The following is a 21,766-nucleotide window of genomic DNA, read 5'->3' as shown; positions in this document are numbered from 1 at the left end:
ACCACAGTCTCATCATCATCCCCATAGCACTGTATTGTGTTGGGTGAAGCGGAGCAGAAATCGCTGGCTGGCTGGTTTCCCCCTCTCCCCACCCCGTCACCCCCCTTACCCATGACGTGTACTCCTTCATTTGGTGCTGGTTACTATGGGAACCGCTGGCATGCCCCCTCCAGAAGCAGTCCTGACAGAGCTGGTAATTATGACATTGTTGGCAACGGTAGCGGAAGCCCATTATACTCTCACTGTGGCAGTAGGAGCACTCGACCGGGTGGAACACTGCAGGGGCGGAGGGAGCAAGGTGGGGGGGTACACACACCAACATGTGCATGCATGTCCACACACACACACACACACACACACACACACACACACACACACACGGCGTACATATACACACACCCCAAAAGTTGTTAATACAAACACAAATTGGTTTGCAACTGATATCTTTATATAAGACAACAGCACTGGGATGTTTTGCAGGTCTCTCAGACAGCATTCTTCAAATAAAGAAGGGTGTTCTGTGAACATCAGTGTGTGTGGTGAGACTAATGACTAATTCTGTACCTTGTCAATCACGAGGGATTGGGCAGGGTGATGTGATGGTGGAAGGGTGTGTATGTGTGTGTGTGTGTTTGAGCAAGTGTGTCTACTATGTGGTGGCTCAATCTGATGGTGTGAGACAAAATTCATACCCAGTGCTACCCAGGAACGTGTTAAATATGCCGTGGTGGCGGTGATGGCTCACCATTCTCCACATTAGCCAAGCGATGCACGAGTGGTAACCACACCAGACACTGAGGAGGAGGATCTGACATCATCGTGTCCAGGAATGTGTTGAGGGAGACCTTTTTCTGTCGACATGCAGTAGAGGACAGGGTTACACATCACATACAGGTTATGCATATGGGGTAGCTAGTACTACAAAGAAAATATAGTTTTATAAAGGATGTTTTATACACAATTACAACATACATCCAGTCTCTATACCTAGAGTGTGTTATTCATTCATTCATTCATTTACTTGAAAATTAATTAATTAATTTTCAGTGTAGATGGGGACTCTTACCTGCTGTGTAAAGCAGGTTCTTGTGGCTTGCTCAGTATAGCCAAAGGAAGGCCCCTCAAAAACAGTCATTGGCAATTTGAGAACCTCCCTCAGAAACTGGTCGAATTGGGAATACACCATTATGCCACCAGGGTCTGATATCTGTGAAAAAATATCTAGGAAGAAAATGGGAGGGGAGGCATTACTGCAAAATATATAAATATATATATTTTAAAAATGTATCAAATTAATTGTCAGCTGTCACCATTGTTAGCTAATTGCAGCATTAGACAGTGCAATCATGCTGTGTATTGCATTTACAAAGAACAAAAACAAATTAAAGCTGTGTAGCAATACATAGTAATTACCACAAAACATAAGCTAAAATACCCTAACCTTCCATTTACTTTCCCCATGAGTTGCTGCGGCTGTCTGATGCACTAGATTTGGTGGATTATGTAATAAACCCTATCCTTCAAATTATAAATAATGACTTCTCACAGCCGTGGAGGGTTAAGGGCCACTGTTCTCTTTTTCATCTAGGAACAATAGTGTAGGCAGACAGACTTCAAGGAAAAAACCCACTGGAACCAAATTTTGTTGTATCACTAAATTCCTCAATAGAGAAAGACTTCACTGACTAAACACATTTTAAATTGGGCAGGATAACTATTAATAAGTTAACAAAAAGCTAACATTGACAATTCATTCTCTGCAAATGGTTAATTCTCTCTCCAATGTATTATTCTTAACAAAGATGAATGGGTGAGCTTACATCTTAATTTATCCAAAATCTTTCCTCCGCAGATGGTTGCCAGGGCCATCTTCACAACAAAGACAGACATTTTTCCGAGGCCTTCCCTAAAAGAGGAAATGTGTTTAGTACTTGTGCACTTTTATAATTTGAACAGGTCAAGAATATACAGTTTGAGAATAATACGTGCAATGATTTAAACACTTTAACATTAAAAGAATACTTCAGGATTTTATCTACTTCCCCACAGTCAGATGAACTCGTCAATACCATTTTTATGTCTCTGCGTGCAGTTTGTAGGAAGTTGCTAACTAGCGTTAGCATAACTGCTAACTACAATATATATACAAAACTACATAGACAACCCTTCAAATTAGTGGTTTCAGCTATATCAGCCACACCCGTTGCTGACAGGTGTATAAAATCGAGCACACAGCCATGCAATATCTATAGACAAACATACTGAAGAGCGCAGTGACTTTCAACCTGGCACAGTATTAGGATTTAAAAAATATATATATTTAAAAATCGTCTGTCTTCGGTTCCAAACTTCCTCTGGAAGCGACATCAGCACAAGAACTGTTCGTCGAGATCTTCATGAAATGGGCTTCCATGGCAGAGCACCCCACACAAGCCTAAGATCACCATGCGCAATGCCAAGTGAAGGGCTGGAGTGGTGTAAAGCTAGCCGCCATTGGACACTGGAGCAGTGGAAACGCATTCTATGAAGTGATGAATTACGCTTCACAATCTGACAGTCCGATGACAAATCTGGGTTAGGCGGATGCCAGGAGAACGCTACCTGCCCCAATGCATAGTGCCAACTGTAAAGTTTGGTGGGAGGATAATAATAATAATAATAATGGCCTGGGGTTGTTTTTCATGGTTTGGGCTAGGCCCCTTAGTTCCAGTGAAGGGAAATCTTAACGCTACAGCATACAATGATATTCTAGATGATTCTGTGCTTCCAACTTTGTGGCAACAGTTTGGGAAAGGCCCTTTCCTGTTTCAGCATGACAATGCCCCCATGCACAAAGCGAGGTCCATACAGAAATGGTTTGTCGAGATCGGTGTGGAAGAACTTGACTGGTCTGCACAGAGCCCTGACCTCAACCCCATCAAACACCTTTGGGATGAATTGGAACGCTGACTGCGAGCCAGGCCTAATCACCCAACATCAGTGCCTGACCTAACTAATGCTCTTGTGGCTGAATGGAAGCAAGTCTCTACAGCAATGTTCCAGCATCTAGTGGAAAGCCTTCCCAGAAGAGTGGAGGCTGTTATAGCAGTAAAGGGGGGGCCAACTCCATATTAATTCCCATAATTTTTGAATTAGATATTTGACGAGCAGGTGTCCACAAACTTTTGGTCATGTAGTGTAGCATTAGAGAAATGACTGGAAGTCTATGGTAACTGCTAGCATGCTAGTAAATACCATAGAATTCCAGTCATTGCACTAACCGTAGTTAGCATTGGTTCACAAAACTATGTTTAACTTCCTTCATACTGGATTCAGAAACCTAAAAATGGTATCCATGAGTTCATCTGACTCTGGGGGAAGTAAATAAAGGACTTCATTGCCAAAATTCTTACTATCCCTTTAAGTTGCTCTGTGCAACCTGTGCAGCCTGCCTGAGGCAGCAGGTAGCCTAGTGGTTAGAGTGTTGGGCCGGTAACCGAAAGGTTGCTACATCAAATCCCTAAGCTGACAAGGTAAAAATCTGTCCTTCTGCCCCTGAACAAGGCAGTTAACCCACTGTTCCTAGGCTGTCCTAGGCTGTAAATAAGACTTTGTTCTTACCTGACTTGCCTAGTTAAAAAAGACAAAAAAAAACTTAAAACAAGCAAAAAGGACCCAATTGCACTTCACTTTTTACTGTTTACTTTCTCTTGTCTTTCATCAGAAGTAAAGAAGAATCAATGGCACAAGAACATTGTGAGACTATTGCATCGTTATAACAACAGTCAGTCTGGACTTCCATTCTTCCATGAAAGACTGTGTGTACTGTGGACAGATTTATCACATATCAACACTTCACTTCAAATAAAGGACACACGCACACACACTCTCAACTAGAGAAAAACGGCCCATCATCATGCTCAGTGAACATCCCACAGTAATGAGGTGATGGTGGATACTCACGGGTCATAGGCAGCAAGGAGAAAGTTGAGTAGCAGATTGATGGACTGTTCCACATTGATCTGGTGTGTGGTGGGCATGCGCTTGTTGAGCTGGTAGAAGATGGTCGATAGTATTGCTTCCAGGCGAGCCACAGTGAACTCTGTGTTGAGGTCCATGGTGTTCAGACCGTTCTCTCTGAACGCCTCGATCACGTTCCATATGTCCACCAAATGGACTGTAAAAGAACAGAATGGAGTAGAATCCAATAGAAATGCATGGACACTGTTCTCTTTTAGCGGTCATTTTTTAGAGAGAACTTTACAACTATTACTATCAAACACAGGATATCACACCATACTCACGACTATTACTATCAAACACAGGATATCACACCATACTCACGACTATTACTATCAAACATAGGATATCACACCATACTCACGACTATTACTATCAAACACAGGATATCACACCATACTCACGACTATTACTATCAAACACAGGATATCACACCATACTCACGACTATTACTATCAAACACAGGATATCAAACCAAACTCACGACTATTACTATCAAACACAGGATATCACACCATACTCACGACTATTACTATCAAACACAGGATATCACACCATACTCACGACTATTACTATCAAACATAGGATATCACACCATACTCACGACTAGTACTATCAAACACAGGATATCACACCATAATCACGACTATTACTATCAAACACAGGATATCACACCATAATCACGACTATTACTATCAAACACAGGATATCACACCATACTCACGACTATTACTATCAAACACAGGATATCACACCATACTCACGACTATTACTATCAAACACAGGATATCACACCATACTCACGACTATTACTATCAAACACAGGATATCACACCATACTCACGACTATTACTATCAAACACAGGATATCACACCATACTCACGACTATTACTATCAAACACAGGATATCAAACCAAACTCACGACTATTACTATCAAACACAGGATATCACACCATACTCACGACTATTACTATCAAACACAGGATATCACACCATACTCACGACTATTACTATCAAACATAGGATATCACACCATACTCACGACTAGTACTATCAAACACAGGATATCACACCATAATCACGACTATTACTATCAAACACAGGATATCACACCATAATCACGACTATTACTATCAAACACAGGATATCACACCATACTCACGACTATTACTATCAAACACAGGATATCACACCATACTCACGACTATTACTATCAAACACAGGATATCACAACATACTCACGACTATTACTATCAAACATAGGATATCACATCATACTCACGACTATTACTATCAAACATAGGATATCACATCATACTCACGACTATTACTATCAAACACGGGATATCACACCATACTCACGACTATTACTATCAAACACGGGATATCACACCATAATCACGACTATTACTATCAAACACGGGATATCACACCATACTCACGACTATTACTATCAAACACGGGATATCACACCATACTCACGACTATTACTATCAAACACGGGATATCACACCAAACTCACGACTATTACTATCAAACACGGGATATCACACCATACTCACGACTATTACTATCAAACACAGGATATCACACCATAATCACGACTATTACTATCAAACACAGGATATCAGACCATACTCACGACTATTACTATCAAACACAGGATATCAGACCATACTCACGACTATTACTATCAAACACAGGATATCAGACCATACTCACGACTATTACTATCAAACACAGGATATCACACCATACTCACGACTATTACTATCAAACACAGGATATCACACCATAATCACGACTATTACTATCAAACACAGGATATCACACCATACTCACGACTATTACTATCAAACACAGGATATCACACCATACTCACGACTATTACTATCAAACACAGGATATTACACCATACTCACGACTATTACTATCAAACACAGGATATCACACCATACTCACGACTATTACTATCAAACACAGGACATCACACCATACTCACGACTATTACTATCAAACACAGGACATCACACCATACTCACGACTATTACTATCAAACACAGGACATCACACCATACTCACGACTATTACTATCAAACACAGGACATCACACCATACTCACGACTATTACTATCAAACACAAGACATCACACCATACTCACGACTATTACTATCAAACACAGGATATCACACCATACTCACGACTATTAATATCAAACACAGGATATCACACCATACTCACGACTATTACTATCAAACACATGATATCACACCATACTCACGACTTACTATCAAACACAGGATATCACACCATACTCACGACTATTACTATCAAACACAGGATATCACACCATACTCACGACTATTACTATCAAACACAGGATATCACACCATAATCACGACTATTACTATCAAACACAGGATATCAGACCATACTCACGACTATTACTATCAAACACAGGATATCACACCATAATCACGACTATTACTATCAAACACAGGATATCACACCATACTCACGACTATTACTATCAAACACAGGATATCACACCATACTCACGACTATTACTATCAAACACAGGATATCACACCATACTCACGACTATTACTATCAAACACAGGATATCACACCATACTCACGACTATTACTATCAAACACAGGATATCACACCATAATCACGACTATTACTATCAAACACAGGATATCACAACATACTCACGACTATTACTATCAAACATAGGATATCACACCATACTCACGACTATTACTATCAAACACGGGATATCACACCATACTCACGACTATTACTATCAAACACGGGATATCACGCCATAATCACGACTATTACTATCAAACACGGGATATCACACCATAATCACGACTATTACTATCAAACACGGGATATCACACCATACTCACGACTATTACTATCAAACACGGGATATCACACCATACTCACGACTATTACTATCAAACACGGGATATCACACCATACTCACGACTATTACTATCAAACACGGGATATCACACCATACTCACGACTATTACTATCAAACACAGGATATCACACCATAATCACGACTATTACTATCAAACACAGGATATCACACCATACTCACGACTATTACTATCAAACACAGGATATCACACCATACTCACGACTATTACTATCAAACACAGGACATCACACCATACTCACGACTATTACTATCAAACACAGGACATCACACCATACTCACGACTATTACTATCAAACACAGGACATCACACCATACTCACGACTATTACTATCAAACACAGGACATCACACCATACTCAAGACTATTACTATCAAACACAAGACATCACACCATACTCACAACTATTACTATCAAACACAGGATATCACACCATACTCACGACTATTAATATCAAACACAGGATATCACACCATACTCACGACTATTACTATCAAACACATGATATCACACCATACTCACGACTATTACTATCAAACACAGGATATCACACCATACTCACGACTATTACTATCAAACACAAGACATCACACCATACTCACGACTATTACTATCAAACACAGGATATCACACCATACTCACGACTATTAATATCAAACACAGGATATCACACCATACTCACGACTATTACTATCAAACACATGATATCACACCATACTCACGACTATTACTATCAAACACAGGATATCACACCATACTCACGACTATTACTATCAAACACAGGATATCACACCATACTCACGACTATTACTATCAAACACAGGATATCACACCATAATCACGACTATTACTATCAAACACAGGATATCAGACCATACTCACGACTATTACTATCAAACACAGGATATCACACCATAATCACGACTATTACTATCAAACACAGGATATCACACCATACTCACGACTATTACTATCAAACACAGGATATCACACCATACTCACGACTATTACTATCAAACACAGGATATCACACCATACTCACGACTATTACTATCAAACACAGGATATCACACCATACTCACGACTATTACTATCAAACACAGGACATCACACCATACTCACGACAATTACTATCAAACACAGGACATCACACCATACTCACGACTATTACTATCAAACACAAGATATCACACCATAATCACGACTATTACTATCAAACACAGGATATCACACCATACTCACGACTATTAATATCAAACACAGGATATCACACCATACTCGCGACTATTACTATCAAACACAGGATATCACACCATACTCGCGACTATTACTATCAAACACAGGATATCACACCATACTCACGACTATTACTATCAAACACAGGATATCACACCATACTCACGACTATTACTATCAAACACAGGATATCACACCATACTCACGACTATTACTATCAAACACAGGATATCACACCATAATCAAGACTATCACTATCAAACACAGGATATCACACCATAATCACGACTATTACTATCAAACACAGGATATCACACCATACTCACGACTATTACTATCAAACACAGGATATCACACCATACTCACGACTATTACTATCAAACACAGGATATCACACCATACTCACGACTATTACTATCAAACACAGGATATCACACCATACTCACGACTATTACTATCAAACACAGGATATCACACCATAATCACGACTATTACTATCAAACACAGGATATCACACCATACTCACGACTATTACTATCAAACACAGGATATCACACCATACTCACGACTATTACTATCAAACACAGGATATCACACCATACTCACGACTATTACTATCAAACACAGGATATCACACCATACTCACGACTATTACTATCAAACACAGGATATCACACCATACTCACGACAATTACTATCAAACACAGGACATCACACCATACTCACGACTATTACTATCAAACACAAGATATCACACCATAATCACGACTATTACTATCAAACACAGGATATCACACCATACTCACGACTATTAATATCAAACACAGGATATCACACCATACTCACGACTATTACTATCAAACACAGGATATCACACCAAACTCACGACTATTACTATCAAACACAGGATATCACACCATACTCACGACTATTACTATCAAACACAGGATATCACACCATAATCACGACTATTACTATCAAACACAGGATATCACACCATACTCACGACTATTACTATCAAACATAGGATATCACACCATACTCACGACTATTACTATCAAACACAGGATATCACACCATACTCACGACTATTACTATCAAACACAGGATATCACACCATACTCACGACTATTACTATCAAACACAGGATATCACACCATAATCACGACTATTACTATCAAACATAGGATATCACACCATACTCACGACTATTACTATCAAACACAGGATATCACACCATACTCACGACTATTACTATCAAACATAGGATATCACACCATAATCATGACTATTACTATCAAACACAGGATATCACACCATACTCAGGACTATTACTATCAAACACAGGATATCACACCATACTCACGACTATTAATATCAAACACAGGATATCACACCATACTCACGACTATTACTATCAAACACAGGATATCACACCAAACTCACAACTATTACTATCAAACACAGGATATCACACCATACTCACGACTATTACTATCAAACACAGGATATCACACCATACTCACGACTATTACTATCAAACACAGGATATCACACCATACTCACGACTATTACTATCAAACATAGGATATCACACCATACTCACGACTATTACTATCAAACACAGGATATCACACCATACTCACGACTATTACTATCAAACACAGGATATCACACCATACTCACGACTATTACTATCAAACACAGGATATCACACCATAATCACGACTATTACTATCAAACATAGGATATCACACCATACTCACGACTATTACTATCAAACACAGGATATCACACCATACTCACGACTATTACTATCAAACATAGGATATCACACCATAATCATGACTATTACTATCAAACATAGGATATCACACCATACTCATGACTATTACTATCAAACACAGGATATCACACCATACTCAGGACTATTACTATCAAACATAGGATATCACACCATACTCACGACTATTACTATCAAACACAGGATATCACACCATACTCATGACTATTACTATCAAACACAGGATATCACACCATACTCAGGACTATTACTATCAAACATAGGATATCACACCATACTCACGACTATTACTATCAAACACAGGATATCACACCATACTCATGACTATTACTATCAAACACAGGATATCACACCATACTCAGGACTATTACTATCAAACATAGGATATCACACCATACTCACGACTATTACTATCAAACACAGGATATCACACCATACTCACGACTATTACTATCAAACACAGGATATCACACCAAACTCACGACTATTACTATCAAACACAGGATATCACACCATACTCACGACTATTACTATCAAACACAGGATATCACACCATAATCACGACTATTACTATCAAACACAGGATATCACACCATACTCACGACTATTACTATCAAACATAGGATATCACACCATACTCACGACTATTACTATCAAACACAGGATATCACACCATACTCACGACTATTACTATCAAACACAGGATATCACACCATACTCACGACTATTACTATCAAACACAGGATATCACACCATAATCACGACTATTACTATCAAACATAGGATATCACACCATACTCACGACTATTACTATCAAACACAGGATATCACACCATACTCACGACTATTACTATCAAACATAGGATATCACACCATAATCATGACTATTACTATCAAACACAGGATATCACACCATACTCAGGACTATTACTATCAAACACAGGATATCACACCATACTCACGACTATTAATATCAAACACAGGATATCACACCATACTCACGACTATTACTATCAAACACAGGATATCACACCAAACTCACGACTATTACTATCAAACACAGGATATCACACCATACTCACGACTATTACTATCAAACACAGGATATCACACCATAATCACGACTATTACTATCAAACACAGGATATCACACCATACTCACGACTATTACTATCAAACATAGGATATCACACCATACTCACGACTATTACTATCAAACACAGGATATCACACCATACTCACGACTATTACTATCAAACACAGGATATCACACCATACTCACGACTATTACTATCAAACACAGGATATCACACCATAATCACGACTATTACTATCAAACATAGGATATCACACCATACTCACGACTATTACTATCAAACACAGGATATCACACCATACTCGCGACTATTACTATCAAACATAGGATATCACACCATACTCACGACTAATACTATCAAACACAGGATATCACACCATACTCACGACTATTACTATCAAACATAGGATATCACAACATACTCAGGACTATTACTATCAAACACAGGATATCACACCATACTCGCGACTATTACTATCAAACATAGGATATCACACCATACTCACGACTAGTACTATCAAACATAGGATATCACACCATACTCTCGGCTATTACTATCAAACATAGGATATCACACCATACTCACGGCTATTACTATCAAACATAGGATATCACACCATACTCACGGCTATTACTATCAAACATAGGATATCACACCATACTCACGATTGCATTTCTTCTGAACAAATCTGAGTTTGCAAGCAGTTCTATACGTGGACAATCTTATGGAATCCAACTCTTGCGCCCCTGTAGTAAAAATACATTAATTTTGAAAGGCAATATGAAAGACAGTAACAAAGGAATGCTGCTGAGGATAGACTGTGCGGGGCTCTTGGGAGAAAAGTGTTGCTCATAGGCTATTCATGTGGACATTAACACTAGATGTCTGTCTAGTTTTCCCAATGAACGCTGTTCTTCTGTGTAGGCCTATACTGGATGTTAATGATATTCATATTTTGTAGAAGTAACCTAGTAAATGACTTGGTAAATGTCATTAATAACATTTATGTATACTATAGTTATAATACTTTGAATGTGTGTCTCTCTTTAGAGATGGCCCTGGACACTTACGCATCTCTGCGAACAGTTGTCGTCTCTCCGCCATGATGTCGCCACTCCTCCCACAATCTTCAATCATTCTGATCAGAAGGAGAGGAAAACAGAGTGACTATTCATTAGTAATGACTTAGCAGGATTACACCTACTGGGCCATGACAGTTTACTTTTTAATAGTGATACTTTTGTAATGGATGAATGTGTGCAGCAAAATATTGTGTGCAGCAAAATATAGTGCTTCCCAGGTAATAATTTTGTCATTAGAATACATGAATGTAACACTACTAACTCAACAGCTTGTTAGTAGTTGTAGTATTATTCACATAGTAGTGCTACTGCTCAGCTGTAACTTCTATCATGTAATGTACGTCCTACGGTCCTACTGACTGACTCGATGCATTTAGCAAGCCCTCAGTACAGAGTTAAACACACTATTCAACAAGCGCAACACTATCCCCTTGGCTATCACCACCATTACACTCTACATACTGTATCATCATCCACTTGATGTCACTATCCACACACTATTTTCTAAATTCACTTCATTGCCTGAATCCGCACAAGATACTGTATCAGTAGTTCCAAGAGGCCATCACTAAACATCATCTGTAAAATGATTGACACTTAGGGTCATTTTTTTCATCAATGCTGAGCATTTTTGGCCTCCTCACACTGCCCATCTTCACTTGAATAAATGGGGGCATGCATGACCAGTGTTAACTCTATATTTACTTAAATTGTGTCCGCCACACCAAAAAATATTATGTAAAATGTTTTCATTGTAAACTTAAACGCCTAAAACCAGATATACTGTAACGTATGTAGAAAAGATAATGGAGCTATGCATTTTAAATAAGGTAATCTTTGAGAACTAACAAAACTGTCCAGTGTTTCCAGATTCCTATGAAATATGACCTATAATTACCTACAATATGAGTGAAATAGTTTTCCTTCCAAAAACTGGTAGCTAAGTATGTTAAAAATCAGATGTTCTATGTCGGAATGGTATGGGTGTCACGCCCTGACCGTAGAGATATTTTTATGTCTCTATTTTGGTTTGGTCAGGGCGTGAGTTGGGGTGGGCATTCTATGTTTTGTTCTATGTTGTCTAGTTCTATGTGTTTGGCCGGGTGTGGTTCTCAATCAGAGGCAGCTGTCTATCGTTGTCTCTGATTGAGAACCATACTTAGGTATCCTTTTTCCACCTGTGTGTTGTGGGTAGTTGTTTTCTGTTTTGTGTCTGCACCAGCCAGAACTGTTATGGTCGTTCTCGTTGTTATTTTTGTTATTTCAGTGTTCAATAAATAGTATGAACACGTACCACGCTGCACCTTGGTCCTCTCCTTCCAACAGCCGTTACAATGGGTGTACCCCAACAACAGAATGGTGTGGGCATATACCAGTCATTAAAAATATTAATACAGTAGACCACTGATTGGCCAGCTCATCCTCCCCAAGACCACTGATTGGACAGCTTATCTTCCTCATGAGTATGACATCATATTCTATAGCCTTGGTCACACTGCAGGACTTAATGCTCAAATCGGTTTTGTTTTTCAAATCGGTTTTGGAATATTGACTGTCCAAATGGCAAATTACAAGTGGCAAATGGGATTTGTGTGTGTTCAGACAGCAGTTATTTGCTAACATGGCTACGCTATTTGTCAGAGTAATGACGGGTGTGTGCGCAGTGGTGTAGGCTGATTGGTGGTGGTGCTCGTGCTTTCTCAACTCAGAAGTTCTGTAGCAAACTAAGGTGACAACAATGCCTGCCATGGACGAGTCCCAGTTGCTTTGAATTTTCAAAATCAAAGTATAAGAACACTTTTAAAGCCTCAAAAGATAAGATGATCCAACTTTCAAAATGAGTGATTTTTGTCTAGCCACAGCAGTCAACTATCTAGCTAGGTAGCTGTTTAGCTTTCTAGCACATTAATTAATTTGTTTGTAAACAATAAACAAGCTAGTTAGCTACCACGTGTTCTTGTCAGACTGTCAACAGAGTAACTAGCAAGCAACAAGATATACCAAATTACAGTCAAAAACCCACTTTAGGGCAAATAAATCAGATTTGACCGTTCAGACACAAGCCGTATGGCCAGGAATCAAATTTGTATCTGATTTCAAAAGAACCTACGAAAGTGGTTTGAAATGTGGCTTGAAATATACAATTCCATGTGCTTTTTGGCGGTTCGGAATGCAGGAAAAGGAACAGATTCAAGTCGGATATGCCAAAAAATAGGATTTGAGTCCCTTCAAACTGCCAATGTGAACAAGGCTTAAGAAAAAATAGCAAGCATTTTTTCTGTTTGAGATGCAAGTTTGAGATGGGGTTCGTCTCCAATTTATGCTTTGGCCACAAATGCGAGTATAGGTTGAGTCAACAACATTATTTTGGTATGAGTTAACAGAATATGAACTTTTAAAAGTTCGATTTTCACTGGACGGTTACTTCAAAAGTCCAAATGTGTAGAATTGCAGGAAATTAGCTTTAACTGTAAATGTTCTTTTTTTTGTAGAATTACAGGAAACTAGCTTTAAAACTGTAAAATATTATCTCTGCCCCATGGTAAAATGTGTAGAATTGCAGGAAATTAGCTTTAAAACAGCAAAAAACAGTCTGTGCAGCCAAGAGGGACTCTAAAATCCTAGGGGAAACACTGATGACAGATACGTTCTTACAGGTTGACCTTCAGGACACACTAAAAAATGTAAGTATGTAAACAAAAGTCAGGGCATTGAAAAACTTGAGTGAGACAAGGAAGAGTGTTTCACAGGGGCAGAGTGGCAGAGCTAGCGAACGCTCACATCATGCCTCGCTGCACTGTCCAAGGCAATCTAATACACATAGTCATGTGCTAAGTTGCCATAGTAGCAAAGAATCTAGTCACTCCATTGTCCATTTAAAAAAAAATAGGGTGCAATGTCTTCGTATCCCCTTAGAGAATGGTCCAAGTTTGTGGAGCAATGTTTTTCATCACCCTCTCGTCATACATCTTCTCTTGAAGATCTAACAGGCACCATTAATGTTTGGATCAGGATTTGAATACATTGTAATTACAAATAGAATAAAACTAGAATAGAACTTGTCTATTATACAATGAGAACAGACATTATAAATAACTTTGACTCATTACACTCGTTCTACTTAGACTGCCCACTTTTCAACAAATAAGGCTTGAGAATTTATATAATTGAAAGTGATAAATATGCAAATATTATGCAGTGGCCTCAGGTTACATGCAGGAACTTCTAAATATTTCATTACAAATTCTAATTCAAGGTACTGTACACAAAAAAAGATGACAACTATTTTTCTGCACACAGGTCCTTTTCTGCAGAGCTATGGTAACACTGGGTAAAATTGATTGAAATTAGATTGAAATTGATTGAAATCATTAGACACTGTATTTATAGAATAAAGATGACTGTAAACAAAAACTATCTGTCTGTTATGTAAAGTTTTAGTTTAAGTAATTTACAACAATGTTAAACACTTTTCAGTTAATAATTAATTAATCATCCAAGAACAATCTACAGTAGATGTCTCATATACAGCAGTGCAGAATCACATAACTAACTAATAATAACATGTTAACATACTCAAACTCCCTTTTCATATCACAAAAGTAACAGAGACAAGTTCTTGTGCTAAGTATTTGACCTTACAAAGGCTATTTTTAAGCTGAAATAAATAGCTAAGATTGACACAACTACTATTCACCTGGTGAAGATTGAAAACTACAAGTAACACAAATCAGGAGATTACAAACTTCTCAACAACACAAATCAGGAGATTACAAACTTCTCAACAACACAAATCAGGAGATTACAAACTTCTCAACAACACAAATCAGGAGATTACAAACTTCTCAACAACACAAATCAGGAGATTACAAACTTCTCAACAACACAAATCAGGAGATGACAAATGTGTTAATGTTGAACGTACCCTTCAGAATGTACCATGTTCCTCTGTTTCCTTCTCCTTGTCTGTCTGTGTGCTACTCCAAAGGCTTGTCTTTCTTAACAACAACTGTACAGAGTATAAAGCCCTCTCTACCAGGCAAGCATGACAACAAAAGCAGCCAGCCTCAGTTGGACGGTGGTTAGCTTAGCTACAGTCAGATATCTGAAATAGAAACTGTCAGGACACAGCTTGTGCTGCTGCCTCTATCTTTAACTTCAAATGAGCAGGCTCCACATTCTTGTACAGATTTGCTGGCTCTCCAGTTGCAGTCCCTTCCAACCTCTCGCTTGGCGCCTGCCCAGCAAGCATTACTCTTGCTCTGTGCCAGTGTCAAATACACTTGCAGTATTAGAAAACAACTGCCCTGAAATGAGCAAATCATCGTACACCATAAACTAAATATTGCAGATGACTTGTAACTCTCCACCTCTGCCAGAATCAAACTGAGGCTATAAAGTCAGTTTCTCTCAGCGTTATTAAAATGATCACATTTATTGCTGCAGTGGATAGATACTCTCTTGCCCAGTTATTAACTGAGTTCCAGGCCCACTGAACCATTCCCTTATAAGTCCCTTATTTATATTATGGCTCTATTTTTACCACAGGCCAAGAAAGAAAAGCACAGGAGACTGTGGTGTTTTTAATTTAGATTCTTAAACTACTTGGATCAGGTTGTCATACAGTATTTCCGGGACACGAGCAGTTGCTTGAGTTGTGACCCTGCATATCCCCATAGCAGACTGAGTCATAAGCTACATATTGCAGCTGTTCATGTATTGACTTTCATCCACTGATTGGCCAGTGTTATTTTTACATCATTAGAATATAATTGATGTTGGCATCTGATTTCCCACCACAGTGTAGAGCTGTCTACTTTGTTCAGTTATGAAGTTAACTGTACAGAAATCACCAACAAAAACACCCATCACATATTGAAATGGTTTATTTATAGCAGCCTATATAGTCAGTTAATAAGAAGTCTAAACAGTCTTATGTTGTCTGTCTGGGAGTGTATTACACTGGACACCGCACTGTCTCTGAGTTGCACCAGTCAGTTATCTGCTTGTGGGGCCTCTGGCCTGGGCAGACAGCACTGAACTGGTACAACTCAAAGACATTGCAAAGAGGCCATGGGTCATTGCTCCACAAGACAAAAACTCCTGAGTGTTCTTGACGTGTTTATGGTTGTTGTTCCTGAATAGAACTGTGTGGTTCCTGAACTGACACTGTGTTCCGTGTTTATGGTTGTTGTTCCTGAATAGAACTGTGTGGTTCCTGAACTGACACTGTGTTCCGTGTTTATGGTTGTTGTTCCTGAATAGAACTGTGTGGTTCCTGAACTGACACTGTGTTCCAACGTGAACTCCTTGGTGGAGGAAAAAAAAACTCTGATACTGGCAGCTTTACACTGGTGATTAGTGAAGCTGCTTCAGGTAATCTCTGCAACAACAGAAACAACTGGATGGGTAGGAAATGTATGCGCTATATACCAAACTGTTGGTTAATGATGCCGTTACAGTTTTACAACCAGCCATGACGGCCATGTCAATGACGAGATTATTTGATCTAGAATGGATCATGCTCAGCTCTCGTGTATTTCAGAAAGAATTGAGAAACAGTGTGATATTTCAATGTTTTCTATCAAACACACATGATGAGTGAAGAAAGGCAACAGGCAGCAGATGACAGATTTATATTCACATTGATTGCAAAATAACCTGTATCCCTGTAACGACAGAAGCATCTCTACAAATGAGCGATATAACGGTGTAATTTTTTACAACATCCAAATAGTCAATAGTTTAACCCTATTAATTGGCATGCATTTTGCCTCGTGATAAAAAAAAAATCTTGATCTCACTAGTTCCCACTACACAGTAACTTGGGATTTTAAACGAGTGATAATGTCGTTTCACTACCGATGTTGCAGTGCATTTGTGCTGTCTATACTTACCAGAACATCGAGGCATGGTCATAAAACTGCATTGGTTACATCCAGGAATTGAAGTGTCAGCCGTATCCATATATTTGATTACGATTCATTTAGATCAATTCACCATTACACCTAGAACGCTGCTAATCCTGTTATTACTAACGCTTTGTGCAGTGGTGCTTTATTCGAAATGTTCGCGTAACGTTAGCACTACCCAACATTTGCTTCGAGTTTGTGGCCTCTGCCGATGACGTAATGCGGAATCTCTTAACTTGCGTTAAGAAGTTGACAAAAGAAACATAAACACATAATGATTCAACCCACCATGACTACAATGCACAGGAAGTATACGTGCCGTGTCTGGAAACAATCCCCATCACATTGTTGTATTATTATCATTATATATACACACTACCGTTCAAACGTTTGGGGACACATAGAAATGTCCTTGTTTTTGAAATGAAAGCGCATTTTTTGTCCATTAAAATAACATCAAATTGATCAGAAATACAGACATTGTTAATGTTGTAAATGACTATTGTAGCCGGAAACGGCAGATTTTTTATGGAATATATATGCTTACAGAGGCCCATTATCAGCAACCATCACTCCTGTGTTCCAATGGCACGTTGTGTTAGCTAATCCAAGTTTATAATTTTAAAAGGCTAATTGATCATTTGAAAACCCTTTTGCAATTATGTTAGCACAGCTGAAAACTGTTGTTCTGATTAAAGAAGCAATCAAATTTGCCTTCTTTAGACTGGTTGAGTATCTGGAGCATCAGCATTTGTGGGTTCGATTACAGGTTCAAAATGGCCAGGAACAAAGACCTTTCTTCTGAACCTAGTCAGTCTATTCTTGTTCTGAGAAATGAAGGCGAGAAATTACCAAGAAACTGAAGATCTCGAACAATGCTGTGTACTACTCCCTTCACAGAACAGCGCAAACTGGCTCTAACCAGAATAGAAAGAGGAGTGGGAGGCCCCGGTGCACAACTGAGCAAGAAGACAAGTACATTAGAGTGTCTAGTTTGAGAAACAGACGCCTCACAAGTTCTCAACTGGCAGCTTCATTAAATAGTACCTGCAAAACACCAGTCTCAACGTCAACAGGGATGAGGCGACTCTGGGATGCTGGCCTTCTAGGCAGAGTTGCAAAGAAAAATCATTATCTCAGACTGGCCAATAAAAATAAAAGATTAAGATGGGCAAAATAACACAGACTCTGGACAGAGGAACTCTGCCTAGAAGGCCAGCATCCCGGAGTTGCCTCTTCACTGTTGACGTTGAGACTTGTGTTTTGTGGGTACTATTTAATGAAGCTGCCAGTTGAGGACTTGTGAGGCGTCTGTTTCTCAAACTAGACACTCTAATGTACTTGTCCTCTTGCTCAGTTGTGCACTGGGGCAGGTAAAACCAAGTATATGTTATTTTCCAAATCAAGTAAAAATGTATCTGATGATTTATGCATGGGTACTTTGGATGGTGCCCTCATTGATCGCCATGCTTATAAACATCTGGGTATCTGGATTGACGAAAAGCTATCTTTTAAAAAGCATGTTGATGAGTTAAGAAATTAATAATTAAAATAGGCTTCTTCTATAGGAACAGGTCCTGTCTTTTCTTAAATAGTAGGAAACAAATAATTTAGTCAACATTCATTCTGGTTATTATATATGGCGATATCGTCTATATGAATGCTGTATCGAAGCCATTATTACGGCCGATAGGTTCAGTACATATAATTATGTTTTGTATCAGAAAGTAGGCTGGTCATCCTTGAAGTCTCGTAGACGGATGCATTGCAGTATTTTTGTCAATAAAGCCCTCTTGCATAAACTTCCACCATATCTTACCTCATTGTTAACCTTCAGACATAAGTTACCAGACTCAGGGATGGAAAACACTGGAGATCCCATCAATCTCTAATGAGTTAGGTATATCTGCTTTTAGTTTTTTTGTGCCCCTCATATGGAATGATCTCCAAAAGTCCTTAACGGTGGTGGAGTTGGTGCCTGTAGGTCAATTCCAGCTTGGTCTCATAGACCAGACATAACATAGTAAATGTACACCCGGGATACTCAAAAGAGTATGATATGTTACGTTTGGCATGGTTACAAAAGACAGTTGGTTACTTAAGCCAAAAACTAAAGTAGGGTGGTTGGGTGGGTGTATAACACAAATGTCTAGTTACCCAAAGGTTGTGAGTTCAAATCTCATCATGGACAACTGTAGCATTTTAGCTAATTAACAACTGTCTAGTAACCCAACACAAACGTCTAACAACCTAAAGGTTATGAGTTTAAATCTCATCATGGACAACTTTTGCATTTTAGCTAATTAGCAACTGGGTGGGCATATAACACAAACGTCTAACAACCCAAAGGTTGTGAGGTAGAATCTCATCACGGACTTAGCATGTTAGCTAACCCTTCCCCTAACCTTAACCCTGTAACGATCGTCTGTGGTGGTAGAAGGATCGGACCAAAGCGCAGTGTGGTTAGTTTTCATCTTATTTTAATAAATCCAAAACTGAACACTACAAATACAAAAACAACAAACGTGAAAACCGAAACAGTTCTATCTGGTGCAGACACACAAAGACTGAAGACAACCACCCACAAAACACAATAGAACACAGGCTACCTAAATATGGTTCCCAATCAGAGACAATGACTAACACCTGCCTCTGATTGAGAACCATATCAGGCCAAACGAGAAACCCCACATAGAAGCAGAAAACATAGATCATACCCACCCAACTCACGCCCTAACCACACTAAAACAACGAAAATACAAAAGAACTATGGTCAGAACGTGACAAACCCTTTTAGCTAATCCACCCCCTTACCCTAACCTTAACCTTTTAGCTAACCCTAACCCTTTAACCTAACTCCTGAACTTAGCCCAAATGTCTCAGATTTACGTACAGAATAACACAAAATGCTCTGAGACCAGGTTTCCAATTTAGGCAGATGTTAGAGGGCCTCTGCTTTGATGTCAGAGGGCCTCTGCTTCAGCACAGCTACCGGTGCATCAAGTCACCAACAGGCTCCTGAACAGCTTCTATCCCCAAGCCATAAGATTACTAAATAGCTAACAAAATGGCTACACGAACTGAGTTTTTTATTTGATTTATTTCACCTTTATTCAACCAGGTAGGCCAGTTGAGAACAAGTTCTCATTTACAACTGCGACCTGGCCAAGATAAAGCAAAGCAGCGCCACACACAACAGCGTTACACATGGGGCTGTTGACCCTTGTATTTTATATTTTAGTCTCTTTGCACACTCACAGGACTTTAAACACTCATGCACACACACACACACACACACACACACACACACACACACACACACACACACACACACACACACACACACACACACACACACACACACATTCACATAAAATCATCATAAACGCTGCTGCTACTTTGTTAATCATGTATCCTGATGTCTATTACTCCAGTATCCCTGCACATTGTAAATATGGGATTGGAACTGACCCTGTATATAGCTTACTTACTTATTGTGTTCTTCTTATTTCTTTGTATGTGTGTGTTTTTGTTCTGCCTTATGTTATTTTTAGTACTACATTGATATTGATTACTGCATTGTTGGGTTTAGAAAGACATTTCACTGTACTTGTGCACGTGACATTACAACTTGAAACTTTACTGAAGAATGTGTTTGTTTCATATGGTTGTTTTA

General features: G+C 38.9%; 1 protein-coding gene across 4 annotated transcripts in view; it reads right to left on the bottom strand.

Annotated features, from left to right (window-relative positions):
- LOC129813737 (dystrobrevin alpha-like) overlaps positions 1-16,349 on the bottom strand; it is a 43,857-nt gene extending 27,508 nt beyond the window's left edge. For 2 of the 4 annotated variants that reach the window (XM_055866211.1, XM_055866210.1), the window contains exons 1-8: positions 16,104-16,346; positions 12,167-12,234; positions 11,762-11,842; positions 3,943-4,156; positions 1,821-1,906; positions 1,067-1,221; positions 746-851; positions 110-276 (exon numbers count right to left, since the gene is read on the bottom strand). In XM_055866211.1, the coding sequence (XP_055722186.1) occupies positions 110-276; positions 746-851; positions 1,067-1,221; positions 1,821-1,906; positions 3,943-4,156; positions 11,762-11,842; positions 12,167-12,234; positions 16,104-16,120 (894 nt within the window). In that variant the 5' untranslated portion in view covers positions 16,121-16,346. Of the gene's footprint in view, positions 1-109; positions 277-745; positions 852-1,066; positions 1,222-1,820; positions 1,907-3,942; positions 4,157-11,761; positions 11,843-12,166; positions 12,235-16,103 lie in introns of all 4 variants that reach the window. The other 2 variants (XM_055866213.1, XM_055866212.1) reach the window with 2 other exon arrangements.
- Between the last annotated feature and the right edge of the window lie 5,417 nt (positions 16,350-21,766).

Source organism: Salvelinus fontinalis, chromosome 17, assembly GCF_029448725.1.
Source record: "Salvelinus fontinalis isolate EN_2023a chromosome 17, ASM2944872v1, whole genome shotgun sequence".
Taxonomy (NCBI): Eukaryota; Metazoa; Chordata; class Actinopteri; order Salmoniformes; family Salmonidae; genus Salvelinus; species Salvelinus fontinalis.
This window is presented reverse-complemented; position numbering and strand designations above follow the sequence as displayed.